The following is a 20,106-nucleotide window of genomic DNA, read 5'->3' on the forward strand; positions in this document are numbered from 1 at the left end:
GTTGCTCCATGGTCTTCAGACCCCAGTTGCTTTGGGCACCATGTGCAGGGGAGAAGTCCATGGGCTGTCTAACTGCTGTACGATGCAGAGCTCCTCGAGTTTCCTGAATCCCTCCTTCGCCAGCCGGAGCAAGGCATCTTGCCCTTGCGTGGAGCAGCAGACCCTGGGTCAGGTTGTGGTGCTGTACTCCATGTTGGGGCATCACTGTGGTGAATTGGGGGGGTGAGCACTGTAGGGAACTCGGCCAGGACACTGGCGTACTCGTTGTCTGATCTCTGTACTGAGTCCAGGTGTAGTGCTGGGAGCCTGGCATCATTGAGGGGGAAGGTTTGAAAAGTTTTAGCATGGACCAATCTCCTTCATTTGAGGTCCACGAGCTGGCTGTGGGCATGCAGAAAGTCTGCCCCAAGGAGCAGCTGTTGCACTGTGGCCAGCGTGAACATCCATGAGAAGAGGCTGCCTCCCAACTGCAGGAATAGGCGTGGGCTCAAGTGGAGCACTTCTTGCAGTCATAGGTCCATATTGTGCTGTTGTTGGCAACCCTCATCATGGGGCTCAAATGCCTATTCCTGGTGTCCTGACCGACTAGGGCAGGTCGCTGACCTCTGCTCCTGTGTTCACAAGGAAGCATCGTCCGGACTGCGGGGGGTCCCAAATGTACAGGAGGCTGTCTTGGTGGCCAGCCATCATGGCCATTAGTGATGGCTGGCCCCTGGTGTTTCTTTGACACATGCATGGTGGCCTGCACTGGTGGGCTCCAGCGCCCCATCTCTGGTGATAAAAAACTACAGGTTGTCTGGATCACCTCCTCTGGGGCACTGCTGTTCTCTCAGCGGGTCTGCATGGGTCTGGCTGCGAGGTTTAGTGACAAGCCCGACGTACGCCGAGCACTCTCTCTTCTGTTTCTGCAGAATGTCCACTCGTGCTGTGACTTTCCGGGGGGTACCTGAAATCTGCATCAGCCAGGAACAGTTGGATGTCCTCAGGCAGTTGCACAAGATATGCCTGCTCCAACATGATGCAGGGCTCGTGTTTGCCCAGCAAGGCCAGCATCTCGATCATGAGGGCTGACGGGGTCCTGTCCCCTAGCTCGTCCAGGTGGAGCAAACGTGCCCCTTTCTCACACAGTAAGAGCCTGGAGATCTCGATCAGCAAGTCCTTGAAGGCAGTGTACATGCCTTCCGATGGGGGGTTCCTGGATGAAGTTGGCCACCCGACCTCCTGTGTCCTGGTCTAGGATGCCCATCACATGGTAGTACCAGGTGAACTCTACTGTGATCTGCCGGATCTGGAACTGTGCCTCAGCCTGGTCAAACTACACTCATGGTCGATTTGTCCAGAAGGTTGGCAACTTGAAAGCAACCGTGTTGATTGCTGCCGACTCACTCATCATTGGGTTTAGATACCATCGTTTAGTCACCAATTGTAGCCACACGCTACTCGAAAGACACACACACACGTAGTCAGGTTAAACTCTCAGTTTTATTAGGGCTCAGGTCCAACTTTTATACTTGCACCGTTCCCGCCGTGGCCCCCCTTGGCTGACATCACATCATGGATAACAAAAGTGGGTTTCCCATGCATGGGTACGTTCCTGTATAACAATGCCCTTCTTCCCCGTGCGCTGTCCCTGTCTGTTGGTTGCGCAGCAAGGCCTGCGCCATTTTGGGCCGACGGGAAACCATCCTCTCCCGAAGACTTATTACTTTGTAATGAGCTTAATGCTTCCCCCACTTGCCTTGATGTGAAAGTTCCCTTTGCTCTTGTAAAGTTAACACCCAGTCTGTGACAAAAATCCTCCATTTTGTTATCATCTCCCTGCGATTCAGACTTATACAAATGAGAATAGAACTGTTTAAAAGCCTCATTATTTTCATGAATAATCACACCTGACTCAGTTTTAATTGCATTAATAGTTCCTGAAACTTGTTCTGTTTTCACTTGCCAACAAGTACTTTATGAGCTCTTTCACCCAACTCATAGTATCTCTGCTTAGTTCTCAGTATAGCTTTCTCGTTCTATGTTTGTAATGTGTTACATTGAAATTTCTTATTGGAGAAGTCGATATTGATGCCATCTGGTTGGAAACTGCTGAGATGAAATACAAGGTGTTGCTCCTCCAAATTATGGGTGGCCTCAATTTCACAGCACATGGTGCCACAGGCACTGTAGCAATGGTTTGTGGAATTAAAATGGTTGACCTCTGGGAGGTCCTTGCTGTTGCGGAGTACAAAGTGAAGGTGCTCCTCAAAACATTCTCCCAGTCTATATTCAACCTCTCCGATGTAGGGGAGCACCAGATGCAGTAGATGACCCCTTGCAGATTCACGAGTGAAAGGTTGCTTCACTTGGAAGAACTGTGCAGGGCCCCGAATAGGGTTGCGGAAGGAGGTGCTCAAGTGGAGCACTTCTTGCAGTCATGGGGGTAGGTTCCAATGGGGCGATTAGTAGAGAGGGATGAGAGAATCACAGAGAGAGAGTGATTCCTACAGAAAGCAGAGAAAGGAAGGTGGGTCTGGGACTACGCTGTCGCTGGCAGAAATTGTGGGGGCTGTAGGGGAATCATACCCTTGTTGCATCTTGGGATGGAGCGGGCCATAGAGGGGATGCAGGCGAGGGCTGAATTAATAGTAGAGGGGAAGAAGGACATCTCAGATGTTCTGGAAAGGAAGGCCTCATCCTGGGAGCAGATGTGTCGGAGACAGAGGACCTGAGGAAGGAATAGATTCCTTACAGTGTGGGAAGAGGTGTAATTGTGTAAATGTTACTAAGTTGATAGAAGATGTGCGTAGGTAGTCTCCCAAAATGTAGATCGAGGAAAGGGAGAGTGTTGCTGGAGATGGACCAAGCAAATTTGAGGTCGGGATGGAAGCTGGCAGCAAAGTGGATGAAATTAATGAGCTCATCGCAGGTGCACGAGGCAGCACCAAAGTGGTCGTCGATGTGGTGGAGGAAGGGTTGAGGGGCCTTGCCTGTCTAGGCTTGTAACATGGATTGCTCCACGTAGCGAACAGGCAGGTATAGCTGGGCCCAGGCGGGTACCCCTGGCTACCCCTTTAACATGGAGAAAGTGGGATGAGTCAAAGGGGAAGTTATTGAGGACAAGTTCTACCAGGGGAGGCACAGTTGTTCACTTCACGAGAATCAGTGGAGGGGGGGGAGGTCATCTCCTGTTCCCAATGCAGCCTGCTTTCTTTCGGGGACACTGGACACAGATTAGGAGATCGCTTCACTGAACACTTTCTCTCTGTCCGCTGCAACAATAAGGATCTCCCAGTCACCACCCATTTTAATTCCACACACCATTGCCACACTGACGTGTGTCCATGGCCTCATGGACTGCCAAGTTGAGGTCACCCACAAAATGGAGGAATAACATTGTATCTACCTTTTCGGCAGTCTCCAATCAGACAGCATCAACACCATCTTCTCCAACTTCCATTACCTCTCAGCCCTGTGTCTCTCTCTGCCTATCCCTCCTGTATCAGAGCTCTTCTTTTTAATCCTCTCCTCTCTCTCTCCCCATCACTTCTCAATTTCTACCCTCCCATCTGTATCTACCTGTTACCCTGTGCTCCTCTCCCCCACCCCCCCACTTCCACCACTTTTTATTGAGGCATCTGCCTGATCTTCAGTGCTCCTGAAAAAGGCCTCAGGCCGAAATGTCATCTGCCTTTAACTTCCCACAAATGCTGCATGACCTGCTGAGTTTCTCCAGCACTTGCATGCGCTGCCCTGTACACCTCAGCGTCTGCAGGGTTTCCTGGTTACTCTCGTACAAACATGCAAATGTTCACACTCAGGCATACCCTACAGCAGTAGATTGGGCCCACCGAACCAGTGCCATCCCTTCAGTCGCATGATTTCTGGGCGTCTGCCTTAACAAGGGGCAATCGTCAGCAAACAACAAATCACATGGACCCTCGTGTGGCTAAAGGTGCCCAGAAGTGGTCACAAGGAGACCATGCAGACTCCACCCAGACAGCATTGGTCACCTGAGACTCGGGAACTATAAGGTGGCGGGTGAAGGGGTTGAGCAGGGTGAGAAGGTGGCTGGCCTGTCACTCGTTACATCAATTCAAAGATAACTAGCTGGGGACTGCAGACAAGTAACCTTTGAGTGAGCATCTTCGGGGAATGGAGCATGTATTTAAAAGTGAACTGTAAAAAAATGCTTGGAATGATTTCTCTGTAGAAAAGGCACTGCTTGGATCCCAATCCCAGTTGATTATCTATTGGTCTGAGCATCCGACGAGATCAGTGTCTGTTTCACCTCGTCTGCCTCTGGCCGGTCCCTGGCATTTTCCAACAACATTTGGCGAATTAAGGCGCTCTGGTGGGAACAGACAGAAAGAGATTTTCTATCGATTTATTGGCGAAATACATAGCGCAGAACAGCCCAGTGTTGGTCCTCATCCCACCATTGTACTGACCTATGTACACTTACTCCACAACAATTTCACAGCCCGTCATCCTCCCTTTTCCTCACGCCCATGTGACTACCCAAGAGCCTTTTAAATGTCTCCATTCTACCAACCTCCCTCACCACCCCAAGCAATGCATTACAGGCACCCACAACTCAGTGTACCCCTGACGTCTCCCTTGAACTTTACTCCACTCACCCGAACAGATGTCCTCTGATATTGGTCACTATTGCCCTGGGAAAAGGGTGCTGCCTGTCCACCTGATAGAAGTGTCTCCTAATATTATATTCCTCCATGAAGCTGCCTTTCATCCTTCATCACTCCAAAGAGAAAAGCCCTAGATCACTTGACCTTGCTTCATAAGATACGATCTCCAATCCAGGCAACATCCTGGTCAATCTTCTCTGCTCCCTCTCTAAAGGCTCCGCATCTGTCCTGTAATGAAGCAACTAGAACGGGCACTATATTCCACGTGTCACCTAACCAGAATATCATAGAGCTGCAAGATCAACTCGTGGCTCTTGAACTCAATCCCCCAATTAATGACAGTCAACAAACCAAATACCTTAACCACCCTATCAACTTTTGTCGCAGCTTTGAGAGATTGATGGACTTTGTCCCAAAGATCTCAGTTCGTCCACACTGCCAAGAATCCTGCCAGCAACCATGCACTCAGCCTCAAGTTCAATTCTCTACCAGGCATCCACAACACCTGCTACCTTTGTCCAAGTCGCTTATAAAAATCACAAAGACAGGAGTCCCAGAACAGATCCATGCAGACCTCCACTGGTCACCGAACTTCAGTCAGTGTACACTCCTACTACTACCCTCTGCCTTCTGCAGGTGAGAAAGGAAAGGGTTAACAGATAGTGATAGTGTAGGTAGGTTTTGAAGCATTCTAGAAGGCGGGGATGGCAATTCAAAAGGACCAATTAGCACAACGACTAACTATAGGAATTTACTCTGACCAATCAACGAGCAGGTCTGATAAGAGGCTGTTAATCTTTTGTAGCAATGGAATTTGTAATTAGTAGCAATTGAAGAATGTATTGTGTAAACATTTCATGTGTAAATTGAATAAAGGCAAGCTGTAAAACATGAGGTCAGTCTCTGCCAACCTTTATAGAGAGAGCATCTTTGTAAGGCTTTGTGCAGATAACTCACAATTCTGCAGAATAAAGAAAGACTGACCAGACAAAAGTTTTAGTATCATCATTTTGTAGAGTCCACCAAACGAACTGGAATCCACACAGACAAGCCAATTCCAAAGCCAGGCAATCATGTTTCCACGATCCCATGCCTCCTGACTTTCTGGATCACCCCACCAGGGGAACTCTTGTCAAATGCCTTACTGATATCCATATGCACCACATCCATCGCTCTCCCTTCAATTTGTTTTATCACCACCAAGAAAAATTCAATGTGGCTCATAGTCACGACCTTCCGCTTCACAAAGCTATGTTGACTATGTTTCTCCAAATGCTCATAAATCCTGTCCTAAGAATCATCTCCAGTGGTTCACCCATCATTGACACAAGATTCACTGATCTATAATTGCCAGGATTATCCCTGTTACCTTTTGTTGAACAAAGGAACAACATTTGCCATCCTCCAATCATCTGGTATCACTTCTGTGGCCATGGAGGACACAAAGATCATCATCAACACCCGAGTATTCTCTTCTCTCGTTTACTGTAGTAATCGGCGGTATATCCCAACCAGCACTGAGGACTCCCTCGTTTCCTGTAGTAATTGGCAGTATATCCCAACCTGCTCTGAGAACTCCCTCATTTCCTGTAGTAATCGGCAGTATATCCCAACCTGCTCTGAGGACTCCCTCGTTTCCTGTAGTAATCGGCAGTATATCCCAACCTGCTCTGAGGACTCCCTCGTTTCCTGTAGTAATCGGCAGTATATCCCAACCTGCTCTAAGGACTTTCTGTATCTATCTTAAAGATTTTCAGAAGCTCTAGCACTCCTCTTTCTTCATCTCAACATTCTCTGGCACACTAGCCTGTTATAGGCTGGCCTCACATTAATCAAGGCGCCTTTCCCTGATGAACACTGAAGCAAAGAAATAAGGACCTTCCCTACTCCCTCCCCTTCAAGGAACATTTCCCCCTTTATCCCTGAGCAATCCTACCCTCACTCCTGTCATCCGACCACTCTTAACATATGTGTGCAACGCCTTAATCTATTTGCCAAGGTCTTCTTGTGTCCCCCTCTAGATCTGCTCATTCCCTTCTCAAGTTCCTTCCTGGAAACCTTACAATTCTCAAGAAACCTACGATATTTTTGCTTCCTAAATTTCTATACTTCCTTCTTCCTCTTCATCAAATGTTCCACCTCCTTTGTCAACATCTTGACTACCAAATCTACCATCCCCTCCCAGCTTCAGTAGGACAAATTTATCCAGAGTCTCGTGCTAGTGATCCCTAAATATCCTCTACATTTCTGTTGCACATTTTCCTACAAACATCTGTTCCCAATCAATGCTCCCATGTTCCTGCCTAATACAATTGCAATGAGCCTTCTCTAATTAAACACTTGCCAATTTTATCTGCTTCTATCCTTGTCCATGTCTAATTAAAAAGTCAGGGAGATATGGCCACCATCTCCAAAAAAGTCTTTGTTCATTACCCAGTATGAGATCCAATGTGGTCTCTCCTTTAGTTGGCCTGTCCATGTAGGGTGTCAGGAATCCACACAACCATACATATTTCAGCACAGAAACAGGCCCCTTCGGCCCTTCTAGTCTGTGCCAAACCATTTTTTACCTAGTCCCACTGATCTCTACACAGCCAATAGCCCTCCATATCCCTCCCATCCATGTCCATATTTTTCTTATATGTTAAAATTGAGCCTTCATCTACCACCTCAGCTGGCAGCTCATTCCACACCCCCACTACTTTCTGTGTGAAGAAGTTTCCCCTCATGTTCCCCTTAAACCTTTCCCCTTTCACTCTTACCCCATGTCCTCTGGTTTGTATCTCACCTACCCTCAGTGGAAAAAGCCTATTTACATTTACTCTGTCAATCCCCTCATAATTTTAAATACCTCTATCAAGTCTCCCCTCATTCTTCCAGGGAATAAAGTCCTAACCTCCTTAACCTTTCCCTGTTCCTGAAATCTGGGCAACATCCTAATAAATCTCTGCACTCTTTCTACCTTATTGCTATCTTTCCTGCAGATGGAATGATATGGTTGGTGTAGCAGTTAGCACAACACCTTTAGAGCGCCAGTGATTGAGACCTGAGTTCGAATCCCACGCTGTTTGTAAGAAGTTTGTATGTTCTCCTGGAATCTGCGTGGGTTTTCCTGGGGGGGGGGGGGGGGTGGGGTCTGGTTTCCTCCCACCATTTGAAATGTACCGAGGGATGTAGATCAATGGAGTGTAAATTGAGCAGCAAGGACTCGTGGGCTGAAATGGCCTGTAAGCCTAAATTTTTTTAAATTTAAATTTAAAATTTAGGTGATAATGCTCTAAATTTGGCATCACCAATGTCTAATACAACTTGACAATAACATCCCAGCTCATATACTTTGATAATGAAGGCCAAGATGCTGAAAGCTCTCTCCAACCCTATCCACCTGTGATGCCCCTTTCAGGGAATTATGTATCTGTATTCCCAGGTCCCTCTATTCTGGGGATCCTTGGAAAACGTCAAATTTTTCCCCATCCAAACCCTATGCATTAATGAGGTGCCAGTTGAGTTGAAGACACCCATGGCAACAGCATGTTACTTTCCCACCATCCCAAAATCTGCCAACTATATCTGTTCCTAAGTGGCTATTTGAGGCCCGAAACATACTCGCAAATGACAACAAAATGATGCAAATTTACCTCTATGGGAAGTTCTTCAACAAACTTCTCATCGAAAACACCTTTTCGAATTTCTTCCCAGCACTGAGCAAAACAAAAATCATCAAAAAAGCCTGAGACATGATCGCTGCCCACCTGTCCCACACATCCCTTCTTTGCCTCCAGGTGGCAGCAGGGAGCGCACTGCTCTCCCCAACCTGGGGTTGCTGCTGGCAATGGCAGATTCCTTGGCAATCGCTTCTGGAAATCACACAGCAGAGCAAACAGAGGGCAGGGGGCAAAGTGCAAGGGGAAATCCCTGAAGCTAATTCAGCTTTAGCACCCAAGGCATTAACTGAGTCAATTCAGTCACCATGCTGTGCTGTGGAGGAACATGTCCCCTTAACTCCTCCATTCTCCCCATCTGTCCTCATCACCTTACGTCCTTCACTTCATCCCCCCTGGACTCTCCTTCCCATCACTCCTCATCGGGACCCTTCCTTCCCATTCCTTACCTCCCATCACTCCCCACCCAGCCCCCTCCCTCCCCAGGTCCCCTCCCTCCTCCCCATCACTCTTCCCCCGGTCCCCTCCCTCCTTCCCATCACTCCTGCCCCTACGCCCTCCCATCCCCCTGCCCCTATGCCCTCCCGTCCTTGCACATGGTCCCTGTTGTTTGTTCCCTGGCCACGTGTAACAATAGACATACCTTTATTTTTTCCGATGCAGTGCCATAATATATCCACAGTAGATCGAAGAAAATCAGTCCCAGGGCAAAGATATCAACCTTATAGTCATAATAATCTGCTCTGCGCTGTAAAGAGAGGGGGTTGGCAATGAAGATGAGAAATGGGCCAATCACAGGTCAAAATTCCCCATTTTGGGATCATTTCTTCCACATTCCTCCCACTATTCCCTTAATCCACAAGGAACACGCTGCTACATTTCCTACAATGAGGAGATGCTCCCTCCTTGCCTCTTTCTCTTGTTTTGACAAATATAACAGCCAGGATCTCCTTGCATCCTAGACTGTGTTTTTGCAAGGAAAGACTGGAGGGGCCTGCATCGAAGCTTGGCTCAAGCTGCTGTGTGAAAGAGGATTCTGCTCTTCTCAGGAACGCCCAGAGATGGGCATCAGCTGCTACTGGAAGATCGTCAGCTGGTCTGCCTGGAACATGTAGATCTTCCAATAACAATGGGGTGTCCATTTGGGGGCACCGCTGCTTGTCAAAGGCCTCGCACCAGGCCCGGAACTGCTGACGACTGGCTCATGGGAACCAGGTGTTGAGACCGGCAAGGATGTCTGTGACCAATAGGGCTCCCAAAGGGGGTCTCGGGTCCCGACAGCTTCCTAATTACTTCGGTGGGGGGGATGGGGGGCGCGGGGGGTGGTTGGAACTGAGGGCCGAGGAGGCAGACTCAGGCGGCTGGAGGTCTGAACTATGGAGGTTGCGGGGACTGAGGTGGGGAGGGGCCTCGAAATCCAAGGGGGCTGTCTTTCTTATCTTTACAATGGCACTGCTCCAGTGTCACCTCGTTGTGTGCCTTTACTGGGCAGGTAATGGAAACCACTATTATGTTCTTTGTGTACACAAGGGAACTTTGAACTTGACACACTCCAGGATGCAGAACTCCATGCCAGTGGACACTCTGAAGCTGAACACAGTCACCATGAAGGCTGGGTGGGGAAGGACCACAGTGTACAACAGTCCCTTAATAGCTCCATCAGTCACTCCAAAGCTACACTTCAGACTTGTAACTGGCCTGATTCCAAGTGCTCGACTGAGGACAGGGAAAGGGAGGTCGACCTTTATTCCAGGATCACAAGGGAAGGAGTTATATCAGCGAGTGAGTCACCAGTGGGGGGACGGGTCAGCTCCCCATCGGCAGTTCCATATTCGTCTCACCACATCCCTCAAATGCATTATTTAAGGAAACGTGAGGGCCACTGATGCCTTGTAATGGATGTAAAGAAAGATGTGCACTGCACCATTTTATGAATCGATTTCTAGAAGACACCTCAATGACAGGCTGCAGCCTCCTGCTCCCCAGGATCAGCCCCACCACTTTCCCCACCTCACAACCAGCAGTGAGGCCTGCGTTTGACCAGGGCTGAGAGCCAGGCCGCGGGGCTGAATCCAGTGGTCAGGTCCTGGACCTCCTCCGAGTCACTGACAGTAGCAGGGTTAGAGTTCAAAGAGATTCCACATTACCGCTTCAGTTCAGCAACATTTATAAAATTAACAAATGTGAACAAATTGGTAACGCATCAAAATAACGCAAAATTCCAATTATCCATAGCGGTCGGTCCCATGGTCTTACAGCAGCAGTGACTGGTTATTTGAATCCAGTGCTGTCTGTCACGAGTTTGCCCCTTCTCCCAGGGGATTGAAAGTTAAGTGGTGAATTTGGGGGGACATGGACTTTTGGGTCACAAGAGCATGGTACTGTGCTGCACGTCCACACTCTGGTGGCAGACTGGAAGCCATCCCAAACTTCATCGCTATGCCAACACCCTTCCCATTCACTTTTATTTGAATGTTCCCTTGAATTATAATAAAGTTCCAGTGGGTAAAAGGATCACAAGGGTCTCGTTGAATGGTGCCACACCAACAACCTTGTGCTCAACATCAGCAAAATCAAGATCATTGTGGACTTCAGGAGGAAGTCAGAGGAACACGACCCAGTCCTCATCGAAGGGCTCAGTAGTGGAGAGGGTCAAGAACTTCAAATTCCTGGGTGTCAACACTTCCGAGGATCTGTCCTGTAGCCTCCACATTGATGCAATCATGAAGGAGGTTCACCAGCGGCTATACTTTGTGAAGTGTCTGAGGAGATTCGGTATCACCAAAGACTCTCGAAAACTTCTACAGGTGTACCGTGGAGAGCATTCTGGCTGGTTGCATCACTGTCTGGTATGGAGGCGCCAACTCTTAGGACAAGAATAAATGGTTGTTAACTCAGCCTGTGACATCACAGCCACCAGACTTCACTCCATCGAGGACATCTACATGAGGCGGTGTCTTAAAAAAGCAGCCTCTATCCTCAGACCCCCACCACCCAGGCCAGGCCCTCTTCACTCTGCTACCATCGGGGAAAAGGTAGAGGACTAAAGACGAGCCCTCAGTGGCACGAGGACAGCTTCTTACCCACTGCATCAGATTCCTGAATAATCAATGAACCAAAGATACGGCCTCACTTTTTGTGGACTATTATTGCTTTTTAATATTATTGTTGTAAGATGGTTATAATATGAATGTTTGCCCTGTGATGCTGCCACAAAACACCAAATTTCACGATGTGTTCATGACAATAAATCCCAAATCTGATTCTGAACACAGGAACCGAGGTGCTGCCGAGTTTCTCCAGCACTTTTTCTATTGCTAATTATTGGAGAGCAGATTATCAGTGTTTTACTGGCAATTAGAAATAACTAATAGCATTAAAGTGACATAATTAACAAACAGACCCTTTGCCTTGAGAAGGATGGTGGGCTGTTGTGGTGACACATGGCACAGGATGTGTTGCCTAATGCATCGGGACTGAGGGAATGGTTGGAAGTCGGAGGTTCCAAACCCAGCAGTGGGACAACGTGCACAGTGACATGGATTGAACCTGCCTTCACCCGACACATTGTCCACCCACACTTGGTGAGTAACAGAGCTGGTTTCCCCGTCCTCAATCCCTGCTCTGGGCAGCGTGCATTGGAGACGGTCGAGGAAAGTCCCAGGGATTTTGGATGTGCATAAAGACGGGACAGTTCTCCCTGATGCTACAGAGAGCGAAGAACTGTTGTCACTGCCTGCAGCATTGGCAAACCAGGGCAAGTGTGAGGAGACTCCGTCTATGGCACCTGCTTCAGGAGGTCGGAGAAGGTGAAAGCTGGCAATCCCCAGGATGTAACGGAAGACCCACGTCCACGTGTCAGACGACGTCTCCTGGACCTAACACATTAAGGCAACTGTAAAGAAGGCACATCAACACCTCCGCTTTTTGGGGAGATTTGGCTCGTTGCCGAATATGCAATCAAACTTCCATGGGTTTAATGTGGAATCTATACTGAGTGGTTGTATCACAGCCTGGTTTGGGAATTCGACTGCCCAGGAACGCAGAAGGCCAAAGACCATTGCAGGCTCCAACCTCCCATCTATTGAAGACACCTACTGTACGCAAGCCATTGCCTTAAGGAGGCAGCCGATACCATAGAGGAACCCCTCACCCTGGTCACAACCTGTTCTTGCTGCTCCCTACACACAGGAGGCCAGCCTCCAGGTCCAGGAATAGTTTTATCCAACAGCTATCAAGCTCTTGAACCTTCCCGTCCTGCCCTAACCCCAACCATAAACGACTGTGGGACCACAGAAAGATCTGGCTGCACTAGTGCATTATTTGATTGGCCTGCACTAACTGTAAATCAATCTTTTAGAATCATTCTCTCTTTCCCTACTGTTATTTAATGAATACTGAACTATTGGAGTTGTTTATTTTAAACAAAAACAGTCCCTATTTTTTGCAGTAGGTAAGAATTTCAGTACATTGTAATTATGTGTATTGTATAAAAATAAACCCATCATATCCCAGGGTCAGCAGTGGATTGATAGGTCAAATGATCATCTCTTGCGCTCCGTTTCAATGATTCGGGGAAGATGAGGACCCTCACCTGTTCTGGACTCATGTATGCAGGTGTCCCCACATTCACAGTGTGCAACCCCTGATTGCATACTCTAACCAGGCCAAAGTCACCAATCTTTGCTTCCAACTTCCCTTCTTCTTCCGACAGCAAGATGTTCGCTGGCTGTTTCCACCAAAAGAAAAATTATCCCATTAAGTTGCAGAACCTGTTTAAGTTTACACACGAATAGGTACATACAGCATGGTCACAAGCTATTTTGGCCCACGAGCCCGTGCCCTACAACCCCCGGTACGTTTCGAACAGTGGGAGGAAACCAGAGCCCCCTCCCCCACCCCACCCCGGGGAAAATTCCTTACAGAGAGCGTGGGTTGCGAACCCGGTCGCGATCGCTGGCGCTGTAAAGGCGTTACACTAACCACTACACCATCCTGGCTGCCCTAAAACCATTACATATTTTCCACTCAGAAGAGTCAAACTTGAATTATGATGTGATTGAGTTAGAACCAAGTCCCACCTTCAAACCAAAGCCTTTGGGTTGTGGGCCACGTGTTGAATGCGGCAGGCTTAGAACACATCTGGCAGCTCCAAACTGGGCACCCAGGTGGTGCTGTGGACCTGAGCAGTGGTACCAACCTGCTGACCGAGCCCACCCCCTTGTCTCCTGTTTCCTTCAAACCAGCAGGCCAGCGCTTGTTCGACAAGCTGTGCAGAAGGCCATAAAAACCAAAGCAGAGAGCTGGAAAATCTCAGCACATTGGGCAGCATCCACAGAGGCAAAACTTGTACATCCACGCTTTGGGTCTTGGCGCCACTTAGGGACTGAGAGGGAAGATGGTCAGTATCGAGCAGGATGAGGGAGGGTTGGAGTAGAGGCTGGTAGATGTAAGGTGGTGGGGTGGGAAATGATGGGCAAATAGAACTGGGGGGCAGTGGGTGGGGAAACGTGTACAGAGGTTGAAGAAAGTGAGGCAGATGAAGGTGTGGAGGAGGAGAGAAATGGGGGCTACCTGAGAAGGGAACATTCACTGTTCACACCAAGCTACCCAAGTGGGGTAGGAGATGTCATTGCTCCAATTTGTGTTTGCGACACCCCCCCCCCCAGCCCCATGGAGAAGGCCAGTCATGGACAGGCTTGTCAGGGAAAGGGAAGAACAGAACGCTGGGAGCTTAGAGACAAACTCCCCACAAGTGGGGCTGGAATAAACAATCTCTCGACCGACGGACCAGGTCGACGTTCTACTGTCACAGCCCCATCTCCCCATCAATGGTGATGGATAACAGAGCAGCTAACAGGAGGAGGACCATTCCCACCCTCCACAATGGAGGGGCCTATCAGGGGAGTGCTGAAGAAATGACTGGCATGTTGAACAGATGACCCACCTCAGCTTCATTCCCACACCCCCCAAAGCTCATTATCATCTGACTTTACATCTACTAACAGCACTCCTCCAGTCCACACACACACACACACACACACACACACATAAAGATCTAAAATAAATCTATATAAATAATTTAAGATAATTTACTCAGTTACAGGATACTGTTCATCAGTCTCATGGTGACAGACGTATATGTAGGCAAACTTTTTGGAACTAGTGACTGTAAAGTCTGGTCCTCAGGTTGGGATTCTAAATTGGAGGAAGTGAGAAAGGATCAAGGAAGAGTGAACTGGGATAAGCTGTTTTCGGGCAAGGATGTGTTCAGTCAGTGGACGGCCTCCAAAGAGGAAATCTTGAGAGCGCAGAGTTTGCATGTTCCTGTTAGGATTAAAGTTAACAGGCGTAGAGAACCGTGGTTTTCAAGGGATATTGGGGACCTGGTTAAGAAGAAGAGGGAGGTGCATAGCAGGTGTAGGTAACAAGGAGCTAATGTGGAAAGACAATGCATCGCCTCGATTTTTGAGGGGGACAGTTTACTCTCCTGGGCACAAATTGGTCTACACACGGTCGGGGAGAAAGTAGCAGGAGACATTACTTACAAATGGAATACCAAATTAATAATGAAAAAAGCAGACATTTAATCCAGATTACTGGGTTAAAAGTGGAGTTGTCCCCTAAAATGCCCCTAACCCAGAACAAATCAATCCCAATGACTATGGGCACCTGGTGAAAGAAGGGGATTAGGTGCATTGAGGACTGTTATGAGAAGGGGCAGCTCATGTCATTCGAGCAATTAAAAAACAAATTTGACCTATCAAACAAAACCTTCTTCTGCTACCTTCCATCAAGATTTTTTCTGAGGGACAAATTAGGTCCATCTATGGTCCTGCCGCTGGGTAGTGACGCGAAGGCTCTAATTCGAAGGGGGATCACATGTAAATTCATCTCTGCTATGTATCTATCTCCTATTCCAAAATCAGGTCTCTGTAAATCGAGGCAGAGATAGGGGTCAGATTTGGGAACAATGATTCCAAAACGACGCGGGTCCAACCTCTGTCAGGACAGCACGTTGGCAGTTATTAATGCCAGATACAGGAAAGTGCAATTCAATTTCTTGCACCAACTGCATCTTATGCCACAAAAATTACAAAAGGCAAAACCAGAAATCACCGAATTCTATTTTAGATGTGGCGTAGAGAAGGAGCCTACTCGGAGGAGTCACGTGATGGAGTAGTGGCCGGACGGTGAACTCCAGCCCTCTCCAGAAAAGTCGGGAAAAACAAGAGAAAATACAAAGGCACAGAAATACAAGTTAAAGAAAAGTGAGTATAAAGGTGGAAAGAAGATGGAGACAAAAGGAGAAAAATCAAAATCAACGGAAAGAAGAGAGGAAGAGAAGACAACGGAGGAAAAAGGTGAAGGCCTTACCTGTCCGAAGAGGCCCGCTGTGGAGAGAGGGCCCCACTACCTCAGGTCGGTAGAAAAAGAACTACAACAATGGCTCACAGAGCCGAGTAAAAGAGCGCGATGCGCATGAAAAAAAACACACCGACGGGAGGGGGGACCAGCTGGGGAGTCGATCTCCACAGCCGGCAACGACAGCTGCAGAACACCTGCAGCAAGAAGAGACCACAGAAGACAATGGAAACAAGAAAGAAGAGGAGGAAAGGGCAGCAAAGAAACAACAGATGGCCAACCCAGAGGAAGAAGAAGAGGAAGAGGAAGAGTACAGTGAAATAGAAGAAGAAAAGAAAGGCAAGGTAAAGGATATACTTGCTCTTGTTAGAGGATACATGGAGTCATTTAAAGAATGGCAAACACAGGAATTCAATGATTTAAGAAAAAGAATAAACAACACAGAAAAGAAAATAAATAAAATGGATATGACCTTAACAGAAATGGGGAAAAAAATGGACAAGATGGAAGAACGGGCAGTAGCAGCAGAAATGGAGGTAGAAGACTTAAAAAAGAAATTGGAGGAATCTAATAAAAAAACTAAAGAGACACAAGAATTACTAGCCCAAAAAATAGATATAATGGAAAATTATAACAGAAGAAATAACATAAAGATAGTGGGCCTTAGGGAAGATGAAGAAGGCAAGAATATGAGGGAGTTTATAAAAGAATGGATCCCTAAGGCCCTAGGATGTCCAGAACTACAGCAAGAAATGGAAATAGAAAGGGTACATAGAGCATTGGCCCCTAAACCACAATCACAACAAAACCAAGATCTATTGTAGTAAAATTCCTAAGATATACTACAAGAGAAAAGGTACTGGAGAAGACAATGGAAAAAGTAAGAGAGGGCAACAAACCACTGGAGTATAAAGGACAAAAAATCTTCATTTATCCAGATATAAGCTTTGAACTCCTAAAGAAGAGAAAGGTGTCAATACAGCAAAAGCGATTCTATGGAAGAAAGGATATAAATTTACACTGAAGCATCCTGCGGTATTGAAAATATTTATTCCAGGACAACAAAACAGACTGTTCTCGGATCCAGAAGAAGCACGAAAATTTGCAGAACAATTACAAAAATAGACTGAGGGATGAAGACGGGTAATGAGAGCAAAAATGATCACGATTGATATGTATGTGGGTAAAGACAAAAATAGACTAAGGGATGAAGACGGGTAATGAGGGTAAAAATGACCACGATTGATATGTATGCGGGTAAAGAGGTATAAGAGTGAATAGAGACAATGGGCATACGTGAAATTATCTGTAATTAGAGGAAAACATAGATAGTATAGACAAGAATTAATAAGGGAAGGTAATGGAATAGAGAGAATAAGGAGGGAATTAAAAGAGTGACCTTTGTGACATATGAAAAGTGAAATCTTTTCTGGGGGGGGCTGGGTGGGGGAAAAGAGCGGTCACTGCAAAATCAGTTGACGCTTGCGAGTGGATTCGCAAATCCAAATGGAGAGGGGAGATGTGGTTGTCCGACAAGGGATAAAGGACAACTCAGGAGGGGAAGGGGAGGTTGGGGATAAAGAAGATAGAAATAGGAGAATAAGGAAAATGTTGGATGTTGTAGGAATGTTGTCTGGTAAAGAGTTGAAAATAAGAAAACAGAAATGGAAAAGGAGGAAAGGTAATGATGGAAAAACGGAAAGAGAAGATAAACAAAATATAAAATGGCTACGCTGAACTATATGACTCTAAATATTAATGGAATACATAACCAAATTAAAAGGAAGAAACTACTAAATTTACTGAAAAAGGAAAAAATAGATATAGCATTTGTCCAAGAAACACACTTAACTGAATTGGAGCACAAGAAATTAAAGAGAGATTGGGTAGGACATGTAACAGCAGCATCGTATAATTCAAAAGCAAGAGGAGTGGCTATATTAATTAGCAAAAATGTGCCATTTAAAATAGAAGAGGAAATAATAGATCCAGCAGGGAGATATGTTATGATAAAATGTCAGATATATTCGGAGCTTTGGAATCTACTTAATATATATTCACCTAACGAAGAAGATCAAAAGTTTATGCAAGATATCTTTTTGAAGGTAGCTAATACGCAAGGGAACATACTAATAGGAGGGGATTTCAATCTGAATTTGGATCCAAATATGGATAAAACGGGGAAAAAAATTAACAGGAAGAACAAAGTAACAAAATTTATAATTAAATCAATGCAAGAAATGAAACTTGTGGACATATGGAGGAAACAAAACCCAAAAGAAAAGGAATACTCATACTACTCGACTAGACATAAAACATACTCAAGGATAGACCTATTCCTGTTATCAGCCCACATTCAAGGGAGAGTTAGGAAAACAGAATATAAACCTAGACTATTATCGGACCACTCACCCCTGTTATTGGCAATAGAGCTAGAGGACATCCCGCCAAGAATGTATAGATGGAGATTAAACCCCATGCTACTTAAAAGACAGGATTTTAGAGAATTTATTGAAAAACAATTAAAAATGTACTTTGAAGTAAATACGGAATCAGTGGAAGATAAGTTTATACTATGGGATGCAATGAAAGCATTCATTAGAGGACAAATAATAAGTTATGCAACCAAGATGAAGAAGGACTATAATCAGGAAACAGAGCAGTTGGAAAGGGAAATAATAAACATAGAAAAAAAATTAGCAATAAAGGAAGATACAACCAAAAGAAGAGAATTGGCGGATAAAAAAATAAAATATGAAACATTAAAAACATATAAGGTGGAGAAGAATATAATGAAGACAAAACAGAAATATTATGAACTAGGTGAAAAAACACACAAAATCTTAGCATGGCAGCTTAAGACAGAGCAAAATAAGAAAATGGTATTGGCAACAAGGAAAAAAGACAAACAAATTACATATAATCCAAAAGAAATTAAGGAAAACTTCAGAGAATTCTATGAACAATTATACCGAACTGAAAACGAAGGGAAAGAAGGGAAAATAGATGAATTTTTGACTAAAATTGAACTACCAAAACTACAAATAGAGGAACAAAATAAATTAACAGAACCATTTGGAACAGTAGAAATACAAGAGATAATAAAAAATTTACCAAATAATAAGACACCAGGAGAGGATGGACTCCCAATAGAATTCTACAAAACATTTAAATATCTAATAATACCGCCCCTCCTGGATGTAATCAACCAGATTGATGAGACACAAAACTTACCAGATTCATGTAAAACAGCAATAATTACAGTGATACTAAAACAAGGGAAAGATCCACTCTCACCAGCGTCATATAGACCAATATCTCTGCTAAACACAGATTATAAGATAATAGCTAAACTATTAGCAAACAGATTAGCAGAACAGGTACCGAAAATGGTAAATTTAGACCAAACTGGATTTATCAAAAAAAGACGCACAACAGACAATATTTGTAAATTTATTAACTTAATTCATGCAGTAGAAGGAAATAAAGCACCGGCAGTAGCAGTTGCTTTAGACGCAGAGAAGGCCTTCGACAGAGTACAATGGAATTACTTGTTCAAAGTATTGCAAAAATTCAGTTTACCGGAGAAGTATATTAATTGGATTAAAGCATTATATGAGGGACCGTTAGCGAAAGTGACAGTAAATGGACATGTATCAAAGCAATTTAACTTAAGCAGGTCAACGCGGCAGGGATGCCCACTATCACCATTATTGTTTGCGCTAGCTATAGAACCACTAGCAGAATCGATAAGAATAGATAATAATATAAAAGGAATAAAAATAAAAGACAGGGAATATAAAATCAGTCTATTTGCGGATGATGTGATAGTGTACTTAACAGAACCAGAACTATCAATAAAAGAACTATATAAGAAATTGAAGGAATATGGAGAAGTGTCGGGATACAAGATAAACGTAAATAAAAGTGAAGCAATTCCTATGAATAACGCGGATTTCTCAAAATTTAAGGAGGAATCCCCATTCAGATGGCAAATGCAGGCAATAAGATACCTAGGTGTGCAAATAAACAAAAATCTAGGCCAATTATATAAACTCAATTACAATCCACTAATGAAAAAATTACAGGACAATTTAGAGCATTGGAAAGAGCTACCACTAACACTGATAGGAAGGATAAACTGTATTAAAATGAACATTTTTCCAAGGATACTATACTTATTTCAGGCATTGCCAATACAACTGACAGAAAAATTCTTCAAAGAGTTAAAGAAAATAATAAGGAGATTTTTATGGAGAGGGGGGAAACCGAGGATAGCACTAGATAAATTAACAGAATGGTATAAACAAGGAGGCTTACAATTGCCAAACTTCAAAAATTATTATAGAGCCGCACAATTAAGGTACCTATCAGATTTTTATCAAACAAGGGAAAAACCAGACTGGACGAGACTAGAATTAGATAAAATAGGGGAAAAGATACCTGAA

At 45.3% G+C, this 20,106-nt stretch overlaps 1 protein-coding gene across 3 annotated transcripts in view; it reads right to left on the reverse strand.

The window, feature by feature from the left end:
* Positions 1-1,463: 1,463 nt before the first annotated feature.
* LOC138750798 (interferon-induced, double-stranded RNA-activated protein kinase-like) overlaps positions 1,464-20,106 on the reverse strand; it is a 90,733-nt gene continuing 72,090 nt past the window's right edge. For all 3 annotated transcript variants that reach the window (XM_069912938.1, XM_069912936.1, XM_069912935.1), the window contains 4 exons: positions 12,888-13,022; positions 8,937-9,041; positions 8,270-8,332; positions 1,464-4,333 (listed from right to left, as the gene is read on the reverse strand). In XM_069912938.1, coding sequence (XP_069769039.1) covers positions 4,229-4,333; positions 8,270-8,332; positions 8,937-9,041; positions 12,888-13,022 — 408 coding nt within the window. In that variant the 3' untranslated portion in view covers positions 1,464-4,228. The remainder of the gene's footprint in view (positions 4,334-8,269; positions 8,333-8,936; positions 9,042-12,887; positions 13,023-20,106) is intronic.

Source organism: Narcine bancroftii, unplaced genomic scaffold (genome assembly GCF_036971445.1).
Source record: "Narcine bancroftii isolate sNarBan1 unplaced genomic scaffold, sNarBan1.hap1 Scaffold_271, whole genome shotgun sequence".
NCBI classification, from domain to species: domain Eukaryota; kingdom Metazoa; phylum Chordata; class Chondrichthyes; order Torpediniformes; family Narcinidae; genus Narcine; species Narcine bancroftii.